The 23720-nt window shown below is 36.2% G+C and overlaps 2 protein-coding genes across 2 annotated transcripts; one reads left to right on the top strand and one right to left on the bottom strand.

The window, feature by feature from the left end:
• Positions 1-128: 128 nt before the first annotated feature.
• Positions 129-18061, bottom strand: hspa4l (heat shock protein 4 like). Its single transcript, XM_039666372.2, has 19 exons — positions 17739-18061; positions 15341-15398; positions 15085-15225; positions 13153-13275; positions 12964-13063; positions 11563-11696; positions 11218-11462; positions 10830-10906; positions 10580-10731; positions 8415-8521; positions 7567-7700; positions 6076-6272; positions 5331-5408; positions 4829-4963; positions 3305-3430; positions 2981-3088; positions 2639-2758; positions 1272-1433; positions 129-1061 (listed from the first exon to the last, which is right to left on the bottom strand). Exons 1-19 carry the CDS (start codon positions 17843-17845, stop codon positions 885-887), a joined length of 2481 nt encoding a protein of 826 aa, XP_039522306.1. The 5' UTR covers positions 17846-18061; the 3' UTR covers positions 129-884.
• A 1700-nt stretch (positions 18062-19761) lies between these two features.
• chmp3 (charged multivesicular body protein 3) lies at positions 19762-23039 on the top strand. The gene is made up of 6 exons (XM_039666380.2): positions 19762-19918; positions 20217-20277; positions 20415-20594; positions 21579-21700; positions 21783-21897; positions 22604-23039. The coding sequence occupies exons 1-6, from the start codon at positions 19874-19876 to the stop codon at positions 22750-22752; spliced, it is 672 nt and encodes a 223-aa protein (XP_039522314.1). The 5' UTR covers positions 19762-19873; the 3' UTR covers positions 22753-23039.
• Positions 23040-23720: the final 681 nt, after the last annotated feature.

Here is a 23720-nt window from a genome sequence, read left to right as displayed (position 1 = left end):
ATAATAATAATAAGTTCTATACCTGCTTCTTCTAACACTTACAGACCCCCCTGTTCTTGTCCAGATTTTATGACTAAAATTTCTCATATAAACTGGCACAATAATTTAGATGACAACAAACACATTCAGTCAGTCATAAAGGCATGTTTTATTATTTGTGATCATCAAACCTCAAGACTTGATATGGGACTGCATGAAAACTGGGAAAAAAAGGTAATGACCGGCTCAGTACATTCTACTTCCATATGACACTACGGAGCTCAAAGCATTGCAATGTCAACAATAGGAGTGTACCTCTATCTAAGCACCCATAAATTCAAATTACTAAAATATTTACAGGCTCTAAACAACACATCCTTTGGAAATGTATATTTTAAATACAAATATAAACCATATATTTATATGTATTGCATACATATTTGCTTGTTTTCCCTCAATCTTAACGATTGACTGAACAGTATTTTGATTCATGTTCCCATAACAAGTTACCGTGTGATATGATTCACCTCAAAAAATGCCTTTGGCTCTCCCAGAATGCAAAGTATCACATTGTTTTTAGGGATAGCTTTTTGTTAAGAGTGGCAGCATCGTTTCAACTATTGAACTACTCTATTCTATATGCTCCAACATGGATGTCCAATCCCGGATTGAGTTTTGAATACAGCTGCAACATTCAAAGGACAGCCTGATCCGATACCTTCAATAGGTACAAGAAAAAAACCAACAGAGGAGCAGACTTCAACAAACAGATGCACAAATACAGCCAACTGAGTGGTGGACACAAAGAGAATGGTTCCAGCTATTGGTTCAGTGTAAGTTGAAAAGGTTTAATGGTAGCTTAGGTGAGAATGGCAGCAGAATCAGATGGTTGAGTGCGGAAGAGCTCAGTCCACCTCCATCTCTCCAGACGGAGGCTTCGTCTGCTGATTGCCTTTGCTGTCAGCACCTTGTTGCGCCGCGGGGCCGTTATGGGCCCCGTTGCTTCTGTCTCCCTCCTCTACGGGCTCCTCGGCCTTGGGTTTGGGTCGATTGACGACAGGATTGCAAACGTCCTCAAGCTCCTACAATTCAACACAGAGCAGATAGATTCAATTTATTGAATTATGCATTAGGTTAGACTAATGTCAGCCAATGTCAGAATATAAGGATTCTTTATGGGGCAACTGGACACAACCTGCTAATAATAAGTTGCTAATAATATTTTAGCTCATAATAATTACAAATGATACTCGGATAAACGATTTTATTATCAAACTATTTTCCTGACAAACCTGAATCTTCTGAATGATCTCTGCTACTTTGACAGCTGGGTCTTGAGCAATGGTGAGTTTGCCCTGGGCGTTCATCTTCGCATTTATCCAACCTAAAGCTTCATTCACACTCTTCTCAACAACACCCATCTCCTCAGCGCTCAAGTGCTGGTAGCGCTCGTCCTGTTGGTCAAATAGCAGACATGTCCACAGCATTTATGTAAATGTAAAATGAATTAATGTGAAATGATTTTTAAGAATAATTGATCCAGTCTGAACAATGCAAAAGATTGTGATACGGTCATAAACACAATTAATCAGACAAATATATCACTATGTAATGATATACAGACTAAAACAACTGATATAAAGACTAATCTTGTGTAAAATTAAAGAAGAAAGTGACTATGTTTCTGAGAGCATTAGGCATTTAACATCCTTCTGCGTACCTCCTCTCCTCCACTAAAGACTGGAGTCCCACCACAATATTTGTAGCCTGGTCCTACCAGACTCGCGTCCACATGTCATTTGTACATAGAGTCCACTCTCCATTGACAAGCGTTAACTTCCTTGAGGGAGGTACTCTGTTGAAGTCTAAAATTATTGGATCTGCCCAGAGTCACTCTGGATCCGCCATAACCAATCGCTAACGTTTGGTCGTGACGTATGGCTACAACTCAAACTAGCTTAACCTCAACGCCATCGTTCTCGGCCACTCCCTCTGTTTGCTGATTGGACCGGTAAAAAAATTATAAGAGACAACCCAAGAATATACAGAAAACCCAGATGTAGCACTGATGGAAAATGAAAATTGAGCGGAAGCACGGAAGCAAGTTTTTCTAACCCTAAATGTATGTCATGTTTTATGTCAAATTCCAAAAATCCCATTAATTGAATTATTATAATAATAATTAAAGCAATAAAGTAAACTAAATCAATAATGTCTAATTAAATCAGTATCAACAAAGTGGCACAAGCTGCTTCTAGATGCATTTACACACTGTTTAATCCAAATACAAAAGCACAAATTATGTTATGAGATGTTTTTTTTTAAAAAAAAGTTCAATAGAGAAATATGAAATGATGATAAAAACAAAGTGATACTATTAAATATTAACCTAAATTCATAAGTAGGTTGCGGCAAGTTTTTCTTAATAATGTGAGTCATTCAGTAATGAAGCAAGCGGCTGTATTTATGAATGGGTCATTGAATCATCGACTCTCCCGATTCGTTCAAAATTAACTCCCATTAATTCCTGTAAAAAAAGGAGGTTTCACATCATGCTGCTAAAAACACAACATCCAAAAACTCTGCTTTATATTTACAAAAACATTTCTAAATCATTTTCTATCAACAGAACTACCCAGTATCAAAAATTACAGCTTACCTTCTGTCTATACATGTCCACCGCCTTCATAAAAAGCTGAATTTTCTTGCCTAGCTCATCAAACGCTCTGGGTCGGCCCTCGTGCTCTCTGTACCGCTCTTCAATGGGCTCACCAAGCCTCTACAGAAGCCAAAGACAACAGTAACCTGCTGTAACTAACATTTTCACTTCATTTTTTTCTTTGAAAGAACTGACCCTTGTGAAAAAGACGTACACTTAAGAATTAAGAAGTAAATCATGCTAGAAGAAAAATGAACAAAGGAAAAGTACATGTATAAACAGTTAGAAATAATGCAACATAACTGTGGTACACGTGCACGATCTGAACACTAAAACGCCTACTTTGAGTTCAGACAGTTTGTCCTGATAGATTTCTTTCTCCTGGTCCTCTCCTTCTTCATACAGCCAGTTCTCTGTGTCTTCAAGCATTATGGTCAGCTGGTTACTTTCCTGAAAAATATAACATCAACACGCATACATAATAAGTCTTACATGTGATTCATTTTGGTAGCTACTTATTTGTAATGTTCTGTTCGATTTATAAAATGATGAGAGAATCTCTGAATTGCACAATTGAGGTAGATCATACTAAAAATAAAACATAAGCTCCCTAGTCTGTTGTCTGAGAACAGATCATGATCGTGATAACAGAGATCATGTGCTCACATTTTCGGTGACATATTTCTCATAGATGCCACATAGCTTGTCTCGCAGGTCGTACACATATTCCTCCACCCCATTTTTAGCATCATTCCTCTCCTTTTCCAGCTTGTCCTGTATGATCATTTTTTTCTGGAAGACAGAATGCAATGAATACATTTGCAAACATTGGAACTTTTCACCCTATTCAGTCACACAAAGATTTGCAAACACTGTAATATCCACAAAAGAAGTGTGCTTAATTGTATTGAATGTGCATTTCTTAAAAACTTAAAAGTATATACATTTTTTTATTACTTTCAGATAATATAATAATAACGAAATAAAAGGCCACTTATGTGCACTAAATGAGACATACTTAAAGGGTTAGTTCTTCCAAAAATGAAAATTCTGTCAGTAATTACTATTCCTCATGTTGTTTTAAACCCCGTAACCCCGACTATTTTAACAATGCCTTTACTAACTTTTCTGGGCTGGCAAATGAAAGTAGTGATCCAGCTCTCAGATTTCATCAAAAATATCATAATTTGTGTTCTGAAGATGAACGAAAGTCTCACGGGGTTGGAACAACATGAGTGTGAGTAATTACTGAAAAACAGAATTTTCATTTTTGGGTGAACTAACCCTTTAAGTACACTTTTAAAAAGTGAACTTTGTAATAATGTCAAACTACAAGTTTTTTTTTAAATCATTATGTTGTAGTTCTCATTTGCTGTGTTTTAAAGAAGTGCATTTATTTTGCTATCTCGACTAGCATACTAAAGTAGTGTGTTATTCAATCTTACATTTCAAGTTAATGTATTATAATAAACTAAATTTCAATGTCATTGTGTAATTACAAATATATGTAGTCCTGCTTACAGTAAAGCACTCTTGAGTTCAACTAACAGCATTTAAATTTAAACTATAATACATTTTAATTTAATTGCAATGAACATGCATTAAGTGTCCGAAAACACTCACTTCGCACTTAAGTGTACTCTTTTAAAGTATATTATTAATTAATATAATGATATTAATTATATATTTAAAAGTGTGCTAAAGTGTACTTATTTTTCTCAAAATAAATATTATTGTAATATTATTGAATCTGAAACTCAAAACCACCAGTGTGGAGACAAAAAAGTAAAGCCGAATATTGTAATATTTTCTAATTTAAAGGGATATTTTAAAGACATCGTGGTAAGTAAATGATGACGAAATGTTATTTTTAGGTCTAATATCTTTTCCCTGAGGTGTGAATCGAGCTCGGTCGTGGATATTTAAATCAAAAAATGTTAGCAACATAGATGCAGTCAGTTCTGCTGGCAGGTGTTATGAGCAGGAGCTAAGAGACAAATATAATAAGTACATATAATCAAATTGAATGCAGCCTAAAAGTGCAGAAAATGGAGCTCTGAATCAAAAATGCACAGGGTGAATGTTTCTAAAGAGGGCTGCTTTGAACTGAGATGATTTCAATTAATCACAACACTCCACATGTTCTCCAGGGAAACGAGGCAGACTGAAAGTGAATGAAAAAGCACTTGCCTCGTATTCAACGAAGCTGTTGAGCACATCTCGATCCAGCTGCCGGGTGGTGTTGGCCAAAATGGGCAGATCAACACTCTTCACCTTTGACTTGGCTTTGCTACTGCTTGCACCTTGATCTTGTTTATCACCGTCCTTTGAGAAAATAAGAGAATTGAAAAGGTGTGAGCGAACACATTTATTTGATTACGTAATACACAATCATCAGGAAGCACACTGCCTTTAACAGGGTCATATGAATATCAGAGAAATCACATTGTTTTACCATTACTTTCAGAAACCACAACTTCTAAGCTACCCGGACAGACAGACAGACAGACAGACAGACGGATGGATGGATAGAATGAACGATGGATGGATGGATGGATAGACAGACAGACAGATAGGTGGTAGAACGATAGATAGATTTAAAAAGCTAAATGATATAAATGCATGATATGACCACTTTATTAAAGTAACAATAAGCAGCATGCGGGAATCTATACTTGAAGATAAATTGTACCTTGCTGCCAGAGTTATTCAGTCTTTCCTCTTCAGTCGGCTGTTCTCCTTGGCCTTCCTGGTCCACCTGCATTTTATTCTATTAACAAACGTGTGAACACAGCATCAGTGATCTGACCCTGCAGCTTTACCGTGCACAAATTCATTTAAAAAGGCTCACAGTGCTTGAAGAATTTGCTTGTTTTGGATATTATTCATAAACGGAGGACCATTGAATAGCTGAGGCTGAGAGCCATAGAACTACAATACAGACTTCCTCCTCTCACATTCACAAGACAAATGAAACAAAAGCAATGAAATTAAATTAACGAAAAGCCATGTAACTGACCTAAATTGAACTGAGCTCTTCTACTTCGAAATATTTTTCTTTTAGCTCTTGATGCTGAAAATGTAGCTTTGCCATCACAAGAATAAAGAATAATTTAAAATATATATAAATAAGAAAAAAATAAATGATGTACTTTATTTAAAACACTATTTAAAATTGTAAGCATATTTTACAATATTATTGTTTTTACTGTATTTTGGACCGCCCCCTGATCCCTAACCCCACCCCTAATCCTACCAATCTCGGCCCTCTGATCCCTAACCCCACCCCTTATCCTACCAATCTCAACCCCCTGATCCCTAACCCTAACCCTGTATTGTCAACAGTCTAATGGCCACAAAACTACAATAAGATTAATTTGTTTTTACATTAATTTACCCAAAGACTGAATACTTTTTTGCCGGTCAGTGTCTCCTACCTGTTCCTCCGGCCTGCCCTCATTCTGGACAGTCGGCTCTGTGTCCATGTGCACATCCTCTGCCTCTCCTTTCTGCTTCTCGATCAGAGAGGCACTGGACACGCTGAAGATGCCGTGCACATTCACACGCACTTTCACCTTGACCTTTGAACTGTCCCCATCAGGTTGCGGCACAACATTCTGGACGGTAAATCGGCCTGACCACAACAGAACAACATGGTAAGCAGAAGTAGAATTAGACAATAATAGGCTCCGAAACTAATGGTGCCTTGGGACAAAAAAAAGTCACTAAAATGAAAAATATGCACCCCTAAATTCAAAATTAGGGGGCAAAAAAATGCATAATTAAACTATATCTATTAGGCTGTCACAGTAAAATATGAAAATGAATGAAAAGTGTTGATTAAGGCATTACATTTATATGTGCTCACATTGCATCAGATATCTTTTTACATGCATGTTTAACATGTTTCTTAACATGTTACTACATGTTTAATACTTTTCTCAAATAACAAAAAGGTTAAAAATACAATAAAATGCTAAACAAATAGATACAAAAACAATACATATATCATATTAGCGTACGTCAGCACACGGAAATCAATCCCAGCGGGCAAATGAAAGTTATTTTCTGACCCTGCCATATGGGATGTGGCACACACTCAATAGACATTTACAGTGAATGTGATGTGATGGGAGTTAGAGCTTAAGGGACGTCATGTCTCAGTCCTAATTACCTCCATGTAGGTGTATTTGGACACATCTGTGACCCTAACCCACTTCAGTTAATGTGTTGAAGATTTAACAGGTGCTCGGACACAATGAATCACAATGCTGAGGGCATTCTTAATCAAATGAGGACATGGACGACTATTTAAGGGTCTCCTGGGCTTCACACCAGTGATTGGTCTCATTTTAGTCGTAAATTAGGCTAGAGAAATCTGACTAAAACTCAAAGTGAAGTAAAGGAAAATGTAATGTCCGCAACACTGTTTTATGCGCCCATATTTACGTTTCAACCTCACTGGGTCTTCTTCAGGCAAAATAAATGAAGAGTTCAGATGCAAAAGCCTCTAAGTGCCATTTAAAATTTTCTTCTAGAATGATCATTTTTATCAAGCTTGTATATTTAAGTTCAGTGATTTCACATAAATGGCAATGATAATCACCTATTAATTGTTATTTAAGTGAAATTACTGAACTTAAATATACAAGTTTGATAAAAATCATCACTAAAGAAGAAAATTTCAAATGGCATTTAGAGGCTTTTGCATCTGAACTCTTCAAATATATATTTTACTTCATTAGTTCTCCACCTTCCAGAAAGTGGGATGTGCACACGATTACTCTTTTCATAAAACTCAAAGTAAATCATTTCATACTGATTGCTATAGATGTTTAAGTAAAGTCTGGTTTAAGAATTCCATTACAGATGTAATCAGCATGATACTGAGGATACCACACACACACACAACACACAGTAATACACACCTATTCTGCTATCCGGATAGGGTAGCTCATGTGGACAACTATAGAATGCTTCCAGGTCAAAAGGTTCCTTCTTGTGAAAGGTGATGACCTTGGAGAACGGAGCTGCATGGTTTTTAGTGTACACCTCACATTCCCTAAAGACGAAAAACAAGTTAGAAAACAGGTCGTCTGCAGTGATTTTTAGCATTAAGCATTTGCTAGGATGATACAAGTGGTTAGCTTGTGTTCGCTGGCCTGTATTATAGATCCCTTCTGCCATGTAGGTCTTTTTATGGCCCACCAGGTGCAAATGAAAGTGTGATTGCCAAGAAATGTAATATCACACCTCTCCCCAATAAGCCGTATGATTTGAGGTCTCATTCATTGAAACCAGTTATGTAGGAGCCTAATTTTGCTTTTGTTCAGTGTTGCATTTCAGCATTTGTATTTCTTTGTGTGTACCAATTACATAAATATTCTCTATATTTAACTTAAAATATGTTATGTGTATAAATTGGACACTGGCCCTTTAAGAATTGCAACTGTAAGTGAGGCGGATGTGCGTCCTTTATAGGAAATAGAGTGGAGTCGTGCAGTTTTTTTACCGCATCATTTATATTTAGGATTTAAGATTATATTTTTGTTTGATTTACTAACGAGTTTGGATAAAATGAAGATTTTACATGAAGAAAACGGTGCATGTGAATTGTTTTTGTTTTAATTGAAGCGAGTTGACTGGAATTCTTGCGATGCGCACTGACAAGTTATATGTAGATGTTCAATTCTTGGGGCTGGGTTTTTGTTGATATGAGCAAAAGCAATAGTGATGCTTGCCTTAGTGAGCATTATAAATAAAAAATGTCTCTTACCCAACACTTTCATCTGTTTGAGACTTCCAGCGAAGAGTAATCGGGAAGGGAACTGCGTCTGTAATGGAGAACTCTCGGACTTTGAAGGCTGGAGACAGGATTGCACACTTACCACACACACACACACACACAAACAAAATAAACATTTATGTATATACAAGCAAATGCAGTTACATAAGCTGTCTAAATAGGGTATTAGTGTAAGAAGACAGCGTTGCATGGTAATCCATGCATGCATCACACAGATTTCATCTGGTTTCAACACCTCTCCCACAGACTCCCCAGGGAACTGGCACAAGTATTGTTCAACTGTTCTGTATCACAGCCTCACACTGCTGCTCACACATTTTCTGTGTCTGTGCTGACATGCCTGTTATCAAGGCCATTTTAAGTGCTATAGACAGATCTGGGTGACACTTTACTTTTGAACATTCTCTTGATTATAAATAACTTTGCAACTACATATCAACTAACTCTCATTAGAGTATTTCTAGACTGTCTGCTTTAAGGTGGGGTATGTGATTTTCTTTTTTGACCACTTGACTTACAGCCACCGAGTTGAGTTGCACTGAAATAAAAATTAAGCTATTTAATCATCTGTGGAACGGGAAGGACTCGAAAAACTCCAGCCAATCATTTCCAAGACCACCTAGAATCATTGGACAGTAAGTGCGTCAATCAAACTGTCGTACCACCCCCCCTCCCCCCTTCGTGTGCACACTCAAAGCTCGTGACCCAGTCACAGTAAGGCAAGGCAAGTTTATTTATATAGCACATTTCATACACAATGGAAATTCAAAGTGCTTTACATAAAAGGAATTAATGCAATCAGTATAAATAAAAACAGTTAAGAGTAAAATTTAAATTAAATTAAATTAAATAATACCCCATCTGAGATGGAAGAGATTGAGCTGGTTTACGGTGCTACTGGACCTCCAGCTCCAGTAAGTGCAAGTCGCCCCGGAGAGAGAGAGAGTAAGTGCATGATTGCGCATCCATGTTCTTCGAATGGGTGGAGTCAGGGACAGCGTTGGAAAAAAGAAGGTAGGACCTTTGGAGTTATGTATTTTCAAAATCTGCCGGCCGTTTTGCAAATCCCGTACCCTACCTTTAATATCCCTTTAATATCCCCATCACTACCTTGGGGTGTATAAGACACATGCCTTTCAGTGTGAGAGACCCAGGTTCAAATCACTGTGAGACACCAATGTGTCCCTGAGCAAGACACACAGTCTACTAATACTCTACTAACATTCTAACTAGAGTTAGTAGACATGTAGGTGTGCAACATGCTTATAGTCAACAGAATGTGTTAAAGGGACCATACAAATAAAGTGAAACCCAGATTTGTTCAGATCATGATCACCACCTAATTTTGTAACCTTTTATGGCTTTAAAGGTGTAGTTCACTTTAAAAAGAACTTTTGCTGTTAATTTACTCACACCCACGTCATCCAAGATGTCCATGTCTTTCTTTCTTCAGTCGAAAAGAAATTCGAAAGGTTTTTGATGAAAACATTCCAGGATTTTTCTCCATATAATGGACTTCATTAATGGGTACCAACCGGTTCAAGGTCCAAATGAGAGTTACAGTGCAGCTTCAAAGGGCTTTAAACGACACCAGACGATGAATAAGGGTCTTATCAAGCGAAACGATCGTTCATTTAAAAAATAAATAAAAAAGATTACGTTTTATAAGCATAAATGCCTGCCTTGCTCTGTTCTGTGATGCGTGTTCGTGACTTTCCTGTTCGAACTCGTTCATCAAAATGAACGAATCTTTTTGTGAGTCATTACGTTCATTTCGTTCGTTGAATAAACCAAATGACTCGAAAAAAGATTCGTTCATTTTGGTGAATGAGTTCGTCATGAACGCGCATCACAGAAGAGAGCAAGGCGACCATTTGAGCTTATAAAACTTAAACTTTTTTATTTATTTTTGAAATGACCGATCGTTTCGCTAGATAAGACCCTTATTCATCTATCTGGTGTCGTTTAAAGCCCTTTGAAACTGCATCAAAAACCTTAAATTTCTTTTCGACTGAAGAAAGAACGACATGGACACCTTGGATGACATGGTGATGAGTAAATCATCAGCAAAAGTTTTTTTTAAAAGTGAACTACTTCTTTAGGAATCATGGCACACGACTGAGAGGTGTTTTTACCTGTAATGCACATCCGCGTGCCACAGCCTCGTCTGCGTTCAGTGTGGTGCTGATGTCTTTACCGAAGAACTTTGAGATTCTCTCCTTTATGGCTGGGGTTCTGGTAGCTCCTCCCACCACCTCAATGGCATAGATCTCGTCTCTGCTGAGCTCTGCACCAGAACAAATACATCCATATTAGGAATGGATTTAAATGTCACATCTGTGGTGATTGATTCTTTGGTGAACTGAGCCGACTGTTTCTGCTTACTTGATTGTTCCATGACTGATTTCAGTGGCGCCTCCACTTTCATCAAGAGCTGAGTGCACATCTCTTCAAACTGAGCCCTGTGTCCAATCACAATAACATGTTTATGCTCAAACCATCAATCCAACTCCAAAAGAACAATCACCATTTTGCATTAAGCCTGGATGCTTCATTTGCATATATTTCAATTTACAACATTTTGCATCTACTTACAACAGTCAATAACAGCTATGTTATTCACTAGCAGCAAGTGTTTTGCAATGCAATATGAAAGTACATTGTTCCAAACGAATACATTATTTGGCCGTAAATACATAGTAGTTAAAGAAACCTCATAGAAAGTGGGACCATAATGATGATATATTTAGCGTACATGCGTTTTTGGAATTACCTGTTCATTTTCCCGTGGACATCGATGTCATTCATGAAGCACTCAATGTTGAGAGGGAGATCAGAAGAGTTTGCACTCATGAGCTTCTTCAGTTTCTCACACTCCTGATAGAGCCTTAGAAGGGCTCTTGGGTTGTCTTTAACATTTAGTTTGAATCGGTTTTTGAAGTCTTCACAGAAATACTCCACAAGTATTTCATCAAAGTTGCGTCCGCCCAAACATGGGTCAAATCCTGTAGCCAAAACCTGAAATAAAAAAGGGTTTGATAATATCTTTGAGGCTTTGTGAAGGATTAAACATAACATTTTGAAGTAAGCATAAATGATAACATAGAACAACATAGACCTTCAATTTCCCCTTGTTAAAGGAAGTGATGGAGACTTGATACGATGAGTGCCCAATGTCAACAAACACAACATTACGGGGTTTCTCCTCTGGGTTTGGCAAGTCCTGTTTATAGATGCCGTAAGCCAAGGCCACTGCAACAAGAATCAAACGACAATTTGTGAAAAGGTCTTGTGGACTGTAAAACTAGACAGAGGTGAGAATAATTCTTCTAAATGTGGTTCATCCAAACATCCAATTAAAATTATATCCAACTATTCTGTTTAATATTACAAATTATCTATTTTACCATTCAAGGTGCCCTAGAAAGTGAAATTGAATTTATTTTGGCATAGTTAAATAACAAGAGTTCAGTACGTGGACATGACACACAGTAGGGCTGGGTATTGACACAAATTTTACAATTCGATTCGATTTCGATTCACAAGCTTGCAATTCGATTCGATTCCGATTCGATTCAATGTTGATTATTTTGGATATCAGTAACAATAAATGGCAAATTTTCTCCAGGAAATCAAATCTCTTAACTAATGCTGTAAACTATGGGAGTCTAGTTGTAGCCTATAGGCTTCATTAGCCTAATATGAAGGTAACAATTAACTGTTTTTTTTTATTGCGATTTAAAACAAAGATTATTGCGATTTTTTTGGATGCGCGCAGCCGCGATACAATGTTCCATTCATTCAAATGAAACAGGATGACTAATCGATTCTTGAGATTTAAGAATCGATAACGGTTCGTAAAAATGAGAATCGATTAATATTGAGAAATCGATATTTATTACCCAGCCCTAACACACAGTGAGTCTCAAACATCATTGTTTTCTCCTTCTTACTTAAATCTCATTTTTGAAAAACAGCCCTGAAAAATAGGCAAATCTCCACATAATACCGACTGTGACGCAACAGTCGGGATCATTAATATGTTAAAACCTTGCTATGAAGGAGAAGTTCTCTAAAGTCAATCGAAGCACTTGTGCATAACAAACACAACTGTTTAGTTGCCCAAAAGGAGCAGTGGCCAGCATCATTAATACTGCAAAGAGTTACTCTGTCCAAGATGTTGAAATTAAATGACTAAGCAAACATCATTACACAAGGGAAGGAAACAGTAATCGCTTGTTTCATGAATCATGTACTTGTCAATCAGCCCACATTAAATACGCTTCCGCAACACCCTCACACATTCAGCTAGCTAGAGCAGGGGATCTGCAACCTTAGGAGGGTTTAATCATTGTCGTGAGAGTAATAGTGAGAAAGAGAGAAAAATATGTATGCATTTTTATTAGTCCTTTAGAAATGCTCAAGTCCCTCACGCATGTATAGCATGCCAGTCTACCCTTAGGGGTTAGCTAGATAACCAACATAAAAAAACCAAACATTTTAGCTAAATTTTACAGACCTGCTGTTGTGTCATTAATCAGCCTCAAGCAGTTCAGCCCAGCAATCTGAGTTGCATCCATCAGGGATCTCCTTTCTACATCCGTGAAGAAGCTGGGGACCTGAAGAGAACCCAAACATGTCAAAGAGATGACAAGCATGACAAATCACTACTGAAATATGCTAGGTTCAAGGATTCAGAAGCACTCACAGATATCACACAGTCCACCACAGGCTTCTTCAAGGCATGCTCAGAAGTTTCCTTCAGCTTGGTGAGCAGCATGGATGTCATCTGCTCAATGGTAAACACCTTGTCCTCATTTAGATAACGTACCTGTGACATGGGCAAATGTATGTAATCTCTAGCACATTTAACATTCTAGAAGTTGCTTTTTAAAGGGGCTATATGTAAGAATTTCTATATATTAATTGTTTTTTTTTTTATTGCCAATGTGTTAACAGCTTGTAACGAATCATAAAAATGAGACCTTCCCTAACTTACTAGGATATCTATGAAAGCCTGTAGTGTAGACTGATATTTATGTGACGGACTCGGGTCGTTACGCACTCTTCCCGAGAGCCTCTCTGCCGTTCATTGACACATGAAATGAGTGCTTATACAATGTTCAGGAAAATACCAAAAGGGCCATTCCGTACTGTAATGTCAATGTATCATGCAAAGAAAAGGGATTAATTCAAACTATAGTTAGATCTATATAGTCTATAGTCTCAAACATACTTTATAATCAAACTATGATAACAGTGTAATTTTAATTACCTCATCTGTCGACATGATGCCAGTGAATCGCTGAGCTGTTGGAAACATATCCACATCTCTATGATCAGATGCTTTCTTAACCCTCTGGGGTTGTTCGGCCCAAATGGACCCGAAGAATTTAAATAATTTTTTTTTTAAATCACAGCTTCCTCGGAATGGTCCGAAATTTGGTGACTTTGTTGGTATTTGGTATTTGAACACCGAAAAAAATTGGGGACAGGATGTGAATAGTCTAAGTGGTTGTAAAAAAAAATAGTCAAACTTGGGGTGTTCGGGTCCAAATGGACCCGCATGGAAAATGAATGGGAAATTGGCAAAAATAAGAGGTTTTTTTTGTGCGTACAATCTACAAATCAGCCTCGATCTTGAAAAAAAGCACACAACAGTGAAGGGGTGAATCTATAAAACATCAAGAGTGCAAAACAGACACATCCAGACACACACACAAACACACTTATATACACAAACACACCAAAAAACTAAGATTATACATGTGTTTTGCATTTTTAAAATGCTCAGTTTTTCCACCAGATGGCATCCATCTCATTTCAAAAATTGCTTTTATGAGGCTTAGGCTTGACTCTAAAATGAAATACAGCTTTAAAAAAAAAAAAAAAAAAAAAAAAAAAAGTAAATATTTTTTCTATTATGTTCAATGGTGGGAAATTTTGTCATAATTATTGCATTAATACTAATTATATATATATATATATATATTAAATTTTCTCAAAACACCAAAAAAGAAAAGAAAAAATATTATAAAAAACTAATATAAAAAAAAAATTTTTTTTTTTTTTTTTAAATATGAATCCTGCCCTTTGGGTCCATTTGGACCCGAACACCTCGAGTGTGACTCTGAAACGAACAACCCCAGAGGGTTAACTACTGTTTTGTCTGAGCTGTCATTTTGTTGTGTTTATTTTGTTAAATCCCACAGCACATATTTACATATTCATCTAAACGTCACTCTCAGGTGCATGGCTGGCGTCGGGATGTTCATTAACTGTAAATAGCCATTTCTAACTAAATGAAAAAGAACTTGGGGTACATCGGTGATTTAGTCTTGTACGTTACGTGAGCACGAGTGCGAGCACAAGCAATAAGTTAATGGCTGCAGTTCACATAATGTCCACCGGTGTCGCTAATAACACGTGTTTCTGCATTCCACATATAGCCCCTTTTAGAACATTGTTTTCTTGACAAAGTCTAAAATAATCTAAAATAAATAAATACACACAACAACTCTCTATGTCTAAGAATTTTTGCTTTAGTCTAGCTTAACAGTCTAGCTTTTTGGGATGGTGGTCTACAATAGCATAATAAAGTGTTTGAGAAGGATGGCAGAACACAGTTCCAGTATTTTACCTTTATTCCAGCGTTGCCATTGTCCAGTTTGTGAAGGCTGTAAGGCAACTTGGATTTTTCCCCTTGAACAAATGGGTCATCGAACGCTCGACCGTGAAACTTCTTAAAGCCGTGAACCGTGTTCTTAAAGTTTGTTATGATCTGAAGAGGCCAAGATTATTGGTTAGTTGCACACTTTATCTGAGTACTTTAACAATTAGCAAATATTTCAATTGTTCAGTAAAGTAGAAACGATGAAATGACCAGCATTCCATACCTGACTTTTAGCAGCATTTCCAATGGTCCGGTTTTTAGAGGCCAAAGAAATGCATGCTCTGTTGGGAAAGATGACATGTTCATAAATGAATCATGCATTTTGGTCACACCCTTCATATTTTATTTCCAAACTGAAGCATTATAGAACCTGGATGAGTAGGGTGTGGATCAGCACCTTGGACAGCGTCTTGACTATGTTTATCACAAGCTTTTTCTGAATCTCACACTATGTTATAGTGTGAAATAAGCTTTTGAGATTTCAAAAAGCATGTCAAGGTATATCAAGACATGCTAGCAGCTGGAGGTCCTCAAAATAAATTCTCATAAGGTGCCTTCTGCATTTCATAGCCACTATAATTATGATAGTGGAACTTATTAGTGGAATTAAACAAACTCATGAAAACAAGCAAACAGTGTGTAAACGAGTTGGATTAATTAGATTAATAATCTGGTCAACATGTTCAAACGTTTGTTTTGCAAAATGTGTGTTTTACATGCTACCAATTGATACAAGTCAATGTCAGATACAAAAATGTGTGAAATGTTAATTAACTAAAAGAATGAATGAAATTACACTTACAGGATGTGTAACAAAAAAAAATCACACATTTATAAAAGTCAGTAGGGAGTTATATTTATAACAACTAATATGACCTGTAATATGAGGGAAATTGATAAAAATCCCAAACATTTTTTTAATTGTGACCAGATGACATTAAAGGCTTATTTCACCCCACAAAAAAATTACATTTACCATTAAGTCGCCATCATGTCTTTACAAAACTGTATGATTTTCGTTCTTCTGTGCAACATAAGATATATTTTAAGAAATATTTTTGTTCATACAATGAAAGTCAATGGCTATCAAAACCATTTTGTTACCGACAATCTGTGTTCCTTTGAAAAAAGACATGGAATGACATGAGGGTGAGTAAATTGATGACATTTATATCCAAACTATCCGTTTAAGAATGAAAATAACATTGATGCTCCCTGAGTTTTGTTTCTGAAAATCTTTTGATATTGTTGACAAAAATCAGGAGCACAGCTGTAAAGCTGCATACATTTTCCTTCTGTCAGGGTATAGTAATGTTTCTTAATAATATTTCCATTTTTCATAACTTCAATATATATTAACCTACATGAGTTAATGAGTTATGGTGTTAAGACAGATGGTTTTTGAGATCATATTGTGTCATAACTTTAAAATCAAATGAAAGCATAGTCATCTCTGATAATTTTTTATTGCAAATGTTGTTATATTAAAAAATCTGATTGGCATGTACAGTTGTGGTGTGCGTTATTATGTCAGGTTGGCACAACTGCAAACATGGCTGTTTTATTATGAATTGATAAGGTAATAAAAGTACAGATAATGCTTCATCCAGAGGAGCCCAACTGATCATTGTGGCTCAGTGAAAAGGTTAGTAAATCTCTTTCAAATACTGGTAAACAAAACAAAAGTATGGACAGGTTGGTACACTTTCCATGTCATGTGGTACAATTGCAGTACATACATAAACTATTTGGTTGTACCGCCTGACATAAAAACAGTAAAATATTTATAATAAAATATACACTTTGAAATGATATTTAACAAATTAAACTTATTTAAAGATGCATTATATCAGTTTTGAAAATACTTTATTCATCAATGACCCATAAATAAGAAACTAAATAGAACGTTTCTAGAACGTTCTTATTTGGTTCCAAAAAATAACCATATTGGAACGTTAGGGGAACGTTCTGTGTTCGCTGCCTGGGATCGTTCTTTTTGAGTGAGCACTGCAGTGACCTCCTAAAACACCTCAGTTTGTTTGATTTCATTTGTCCAAAAGCCTATTTGTATTTTGATTGTATTTGAAGCCGCACCCAAACGAGAGTGTCGACAGACAGAACGGCCTCGTCACAGTCACACAGTCTCGTGGATTCACCCCATGCAGGGTGAGGTGTCAGATTATACCGTTCACGTGAGTGCTCGTGCACGACATGCAGGTAGAATTCGTGTGTGAAAAGCCACAAAACAATTGCTTTAATTCATTTCACAAGCGACTGAATGTGTATATGGTGTAGTATGTGTATATATTGTCTTATTCACAATATTAAATAATGACAATAAGCCCTGTGATAATTAGCTAACTAGATAAATAAAAGCACAAAACGGCATAATTAGCACAGCTCTCACTCTCAGGCATAATTAAGGGCGTAGCAATCGTTGATAAGACTTATGCGGAGGTCAAACTGCAAATTTCAAGCAAAATGGAGCATCCTTCGGACAAAACTGACAGTCGCAGGGGCAACACAGCCTACACTGGATCGGGAACATTGCCAGCTAGGCAACAGCAAACGTTGCGTAACAACACAGCATCATTTTACAGAGATGGCAATGCTATACTTACGGAGTGCATCTGTCACTGTATTCATTTGCAATGGTTTCAATACCGCCGCTCCTGGCAACAGCGATGTAACAGTTCTGGAAACCCACATCAATTCCCACCACAGACATGTTCAGTCCTTATTTCTTTATTCTCAACACCTCCGGTCCAGTTTTGACAGTGCAGCTGGGTGAGAACACAACACCCCTGTTCTACAGTATGTGTCTGAGTGCGCTAGAAGAATTATACGCTATTATGTAAGACGAGCTTTTTATAGATAATTCTTCCTCTCTAATCCTATAGCAGAGGACGCTTCTACTGCATTCTTGCAGCCTCCACTGATATTGTCAACCGGCAATATGGGTAAACTTGCGCATTTGTCAAGAGCCTGGAATTCAGTTAAGCCCCGCCCACCGGCGGCTCTGATTGGCTACTGGACTCCAGCCATCCGTTCGATTGGTGCAGCATCCCAGATAAGGACGAAAAATCTAGAACCTGGAGAGAGAAGCTCGCATTTGTACGTCACTGGGAATGACCGAGCAATTAAACGACCTATTGAAAATGTCAAGGGTCAATCTCTGGATGTGGTGGTGATGAAGAGAAAACAAATAATTACATAAATAAATAACACCGCCATCTCTATAATCGAAAATAGGCTATCTCATTATAACTGAAGGCAGATATTTCTATTGATATTACAGAAAGGTGTTGATTATTACAATGTGTTTATTCATTTTTTTTCTTGTCATATAATCTGTTTTTTATATTACCGGCTGAAATTAATTCCCAGACCTGAAAACACCCCGGTTGGATCGATTTGCTTTTCTATGTTAAAATCTAACAATTATACAATTACATCCCTATTTTTAAAAGAGAATTTCTCCTTTTCTTTACTTTTTTTTTTTTTGAAGAGAATATCTCCTACTGTCCTTTATTGGAACCTTTTCTATTCTCTCTAATAATGTATCTTGGTCTCAAGTTTGGTCGTTGTGCCAAAAATTCCTCCTTACAAATAAGGTTAAGGAAATCTCATACAAAATAAATCAAATATAGAGTCTATCCTACAAAGCAATTTTTACAAAAATGAAAAATATTGAAACTTTCTGTGAAAAGTTCTACTAAAACCATTTCTCATATGTTTTGGACACAGTGTTTCAGGAAAGATGTTAAGAGATTCATTGCTGATAATATTTGAAATACTTTTCTCTTATCCTATAAGTATGTTGGGTTATTTTATTAAGGACCATTGCTCAAAAGGATGCTGGTTTCATTTTGAAAAAATATTAAATATTTATGCATTTAAATTCATATCCAAAGATGTAAATAAATTCACAAATGGTAAACCCAATTGTGCAGTGCTTAAGAAGGAGATTAAAATGTGCATGGATGTGATGCCAAAATCTAAACACAGCAAATCAATTAAAACAACTGCAATGTTCTTCATTTTCATATACAAAACAAAGCATCTACTTTTATTCAACAATATATAGATGTACTCTCTCTTTTTCTTTAATTTTTGTCATTTCTATTGTATTGTGACGCATGTGATATGTTCTTCTGATGTAATATGGAAATTATTCTCATGCATTCTATTTGTTTATAATAAAGTGTATAATAAATATATAATAAATATAAGTTTATAATAAAGAGCCTCATTACAATTTATATAAGAATAGGATTTTCATTTCAATTATGCCTGAAAGTGTTTCACTTCATATTTGCATTCTAGGTTTAAATCCCTTTCATAATAAATAACTAAATAAATAAATAGTCCTGTATGTTTTTGAGGCCCTTAATTGTTTAAAAGTGAGTTTAGTTATTGAAATTGTCTAATGTTGTGACGCTTGACAACATTTCCGACCATAAACAAACATGACGAAACCATTTATATTAATTAATAAATATTTAATATCACCATCATAATGACAAAAAAAAATATGAATCAGAAACTAAAATTCAATCATGCGGTGTGATACTTCTCAGGGGAAAAAAATGACAGGTCGAGTCGTGCTTTTATTATGAAAAGTGAACCGTCCTCCGCATAACCGGAAATGTCCTATGTTGTCATATGTCGAGAGGCTGGAATCAGGAAGTGGACTTGTAATGTCCTATTTTGATTGTGCCCGTCTCTGTTCAACTATTTAATTTCTAAGTTTAAAATGGGGCTTTTTGGAAAAACACAAGAGAAACCCCCGAAGGACCTTGTAAGTGAAACATCGATCGTGGTGGGCGACGAGAATTAACGGTTTTAACAAATGTTCCATTGTAAATAATACCAGGCCTATAAATAGATCGCTTGTCACATTAGTTAGTTACATACTGTATTACGTCATGTCTTTATTTGTTTTTTAAACGGCGCCCTTCAAAGTTACGTTAAATTGTGTGGTCCCTACGGGCAATTTTATGAAAACCAAATTCAGTTATTCGCCTTTACACGGGTGTTGGTTAAATCCAATCACAACAGGTAGTTGATCTCAAACTGTTTTCATCTCTTTTCCACAGATCAATGAATGGTCTCTCAAAATTAGGAAAGAAATGAGGGTTATTGACAGACAGATCCGAGGTGAGGTCAAATACACCGTTTGTTATTATTATAATTTTTTTATCAGTTGCAGTTTATTCTAATATTAAATTGTTCAATTTACAGTAGTAACTGTAGCCTACTTAACAGAAGTTGCAATTGTATATGTTTTTCCAAAGATATTCAAAGAGAGGAGGAGAAGGTAAAGAGATCCATTAAAGATGCTGCAAAGAAGGGACAGAGAGATGTCTGCATCGTTCTCGCCAAAGAGATGATTCACTCAAAGAAAGCCGTCAACAAACTGTACGCCTCTAAAGCCCAGATGAACTCAGTACTGCTCAGTATGAAGAATCAGTTATGTGAGTGTAGTTTTTATTTTGCATACCCAACAATCCTGTAAGTTGATAGAAAAAAAACGTGCAAAGTGACCCACATTTGTTTTTTGATCACTGAAAATGTGTAGTTTGCCAATTTACTCATGGAGCCACATCGAAGTCCTTATATCTCTGGAGAAAAGCAGTATAGGGCCTTAAAATATATTTGAAAACTAATATAAAACTAAATAAAACTAAAAAATATTTCGGGGGGTATTTTGGCCCTTCAAATAACAATTATCAATGATCATGATTTCATCAGTAGGTGGCGACAAGTGACTGTAAAACATAGATTCGTCATTGAATAATTCGTTGAAAAACGCTTATTCATCCAGTAATGAAAAAATTGAGTCATTGAATCATTCATTCAAACCATGTTAAAAATAATAATAATTCAAATTAATGAAATGAAATATATATTTTTTTAATTACATTTTGTTTAAACCTCTAGTAAATTACATGTGATTGGGTTTAGTTGTCCCAGAATCGTGGGAGAATCGTGATCTCTTTTTTTAACCTAAAAATTGTGATCCCCAATTGATCCAGAATCAGCTCTAATACTAACTTCTTAATTCACTGAAAGTAACAGTAAAGCCGTTTATGATGTTACACATGAGCAATTAAAATAAATTGAAATAAGTTTTTATACGTTTAAATAAAAGAAAAAGAGGCCACCTGAGAATATTTCCAAACCAAACAGTAAAACAGTGAACCCTAAAAGACTATTATTAATCTAAATTAATGTTATTTTATAAATATGCTTTTTTTTTCCATCGGTAATTTATATACATTCGTAATGCATTATTGTTAATTTATACAGCTTGACATGTTAGAAATGTACTAATAATATATGTAGAAATGAACAGTAACCTAGTAAACTAGTATTTTTGTTTCATGAACTAATATTACCGTAAAGAACCTTATTGTACAGTGTTGCTCAGACATTTGTCCATTGGTTTCCCATTCCAGCTTTATTAAGAGTGGCAGGTGCCTTGCAGAAGAGCACAGAGGTCATGAAGGCCATGCAAAGCCTGGTTAAAATCCCAGAGATTCAAGCCACCATGAGAGAACTCTCAAAAGAGATGATGAAGGTACTTACACAAACACTTCCTCAAAGAAACGTCTCGATGAGCACACGTAACATGTCTAACGTGGAGCCCTCGTACTACACAGGCTGGCATCATAGAGGAGATGCTGGAGGATACACTGGGAGGGATGGAGGATGAGGAGGAGATGGAGGAAGAAGCAGAGGCTGAGGTTGACAGGATCCTCTTTGAGGTTACAGCTGGTAAGGAACCACATGACTTAAACCCAGGATGTGAAAATGGCCACTTTATCCTGACCTCCCCAGCCTTTTCTTACTATGAAAAAAGCATAGCATTAGCACAAAACATTTCATCATTATTTGGGCTGGGTTGAAAATATTGATTTATCAATTTTAATCAATTCTCATTTTGATGAACCAGTATCGATTCTTAAATAGTTAGTTCACCCAAAAAATAAAATTATCGCATAATTTACTCTCCCTCAAGCCATTCTAGGTGTATATGACTTTCTTCTTTCAGCCAAACACAATCGGCGTTATATTAAAAAATATCCTGGCTCTTCCAAGCTTTATAATGGGAGTGATCTACCCTAGATTTTGAAGCCCAAAAAAGTGCATCAATCCATAATATGTATTAATATATCCATCCAAGTAATACATATGGCTCCAGGGGGTTAAAGGTACAATATGCTGGATTTTTCGCCACCAGGGGTCGCTAACCTCTTACAATAACGTATATTCCGCATTAAGGAGTTTTATATATATATATATATATATATATATATATATATATACACACAGTATATACATGATATTTAATCGCAAGCATGTGAATCTGAATCGAATTATGAAATTTGAAAAGTGTCAATTCCCAGCCCTAGTCATTATGTACTCTCAGGTTATTAATGCAGGAGAACCAAAGCTGAAGGTATTGCTTTTTTTATAACAGGCGCTCTTGGAAAAGCTCCCAGCAAAGTCACAGACGCCCTGCCTGATCCAGTGCAGATCGGAGCCACGGCAGCCTCAGAAGACGAAGAGGAAGAGGAAGAAGAAGATATCGAGGCAATGCAGTCCAGACTAGCAGCGCTGAGGAGCTAAAACACCTGCGTTCCCTTCAAGCTCTATAGGCATAGACAACATATCTTCCTCTGTAGCTTTTCTACACATAAGGCACTTTGGCATGGTAAATATAGGACTAAATTCGGACTTCACTTAAAATAAAATAGTGGATATAGAATAGAAATAAAAATGTCTATATTTCTATCAATTTCTAACTCTTTATTATGTGTAATACTAATAATAATGAACAGTGAAGTCAGATATTCAGTTCTTGTACTCGTATACACATGGCTATTTCAAATCATTAAAGTTTTACTTCAAGTCCATGTTATTGATGGATATTTGGTTTGAATCTATGCCTATAGCTGCAGCTTGTCCAAGGATCTGTAGTGCAGTGTCGTCATATCGGTGTTGGTCTTAGTTGTTTCGTCTCTGTTGTTGAATTTGCAGTTTTACTTGGGCTAAATGAATAGTTCTTTCATACATCTGGCAATTTTGTTTTACTGAGTAGGACAAATTCATGGAAGCCATTACTTGTAAATCTTGTACAAATGCTGCATATAAAAATAAATCCGATTGCATTGTTATTTTGTAAGTAAAGTGATAAGACGGGCTTTGAGAATTAAGGAATGGCTGTGCTCGATAACTGACTGTCTCATCAGGTGTTTGGGATCTTATTTCTCTTTGTTTTTGTCGATTTCTGCCGCTTTGTGGCTTTTGTTATGGCTTAAATCCACTTCTGTCTTTGTTTGTTTTGTTTTATGACTATTTTTTTAATGCCTTTGCTTTTAGATGACTGAAATGCCTGATTAACATGTAAATGGCTGACAATTCATCTTATGGTTTCATCCAATATTATATTTTAAGTTGAATGGTCTGCTGAATATTACTCTTACATGTCTACATATGAAACAGTTACTCAGTGCATTCTGGCATTATGATGAGTTTTTAGTATGGTGTGATCTGCTTATTTGACAAGCTGAGCACTCTGGAGTTACAAGTATGTC

The sequence above is a fragment of the Pimephales promelas genome, chromosome 15 (assembly GCF_988280905.1).
Source record: "Pimephales promelas chromosome 15, fPimPro1.hap1.1, whole genome shotgun sequence".
In the NCBI taxonomy this organism is placed as follows: domain Eukaryota; kingdom Metazoa; phylum Chordata; class Actinopteri; order Cypriniformes; family Leuciscidae; genus Pimephales; species Pimephales promelas.
Note: the sequence above shows the minus strand (reverse complement) of the source record. Positions and strands in the feature narration are given on the sequence as shown.

Bases quoted from the DNA above. Each gene is read 5' to 3' on its own strand.
- hspa4l (XM_039666372.2), bottom strand. From the start codon at position 17,845: ATGTCTGTGGTGGGAATTGATGTGGGTTTCCAGAACTGTTACATCGCT. The intron at 8,522-10,579 runs GTAAAAACACCT...GTGTGTGGTAAG, and splicing joins CACGCGGATGTGCATTACAG to TGTGCAATCCTGTCTCCAGC. The intron at 1,434-2,638 runs GTAAGCTGTAAT...TTTGACCAACAG, and splicing joins TGGACATGTATAGACAGAAG to GACGAGCGCTACCAGCACTT.
- chmp3 (XM_039666380.2), top strand. From the start codon at position 19,874: ATGGGGCTTTTTGGAAAAACACAAGAGAAACCCCCGAAGGACCTT. The intron at 20,595-21,578 runs GTGAGTGTAGTT...TTCCCATTCCAG, and splicing joins CAGTATGAAGAATCAGTTAT to CTTTATTAAGAGTGGCAGGT. The intron at 21,898-22,603 runs GTAAGGAACCAC...TTTTTATAACAG, and splicing joins CCTCTTTGAGGTTACAGCTG to GCGCTCTTGGAAAAGCTCCC.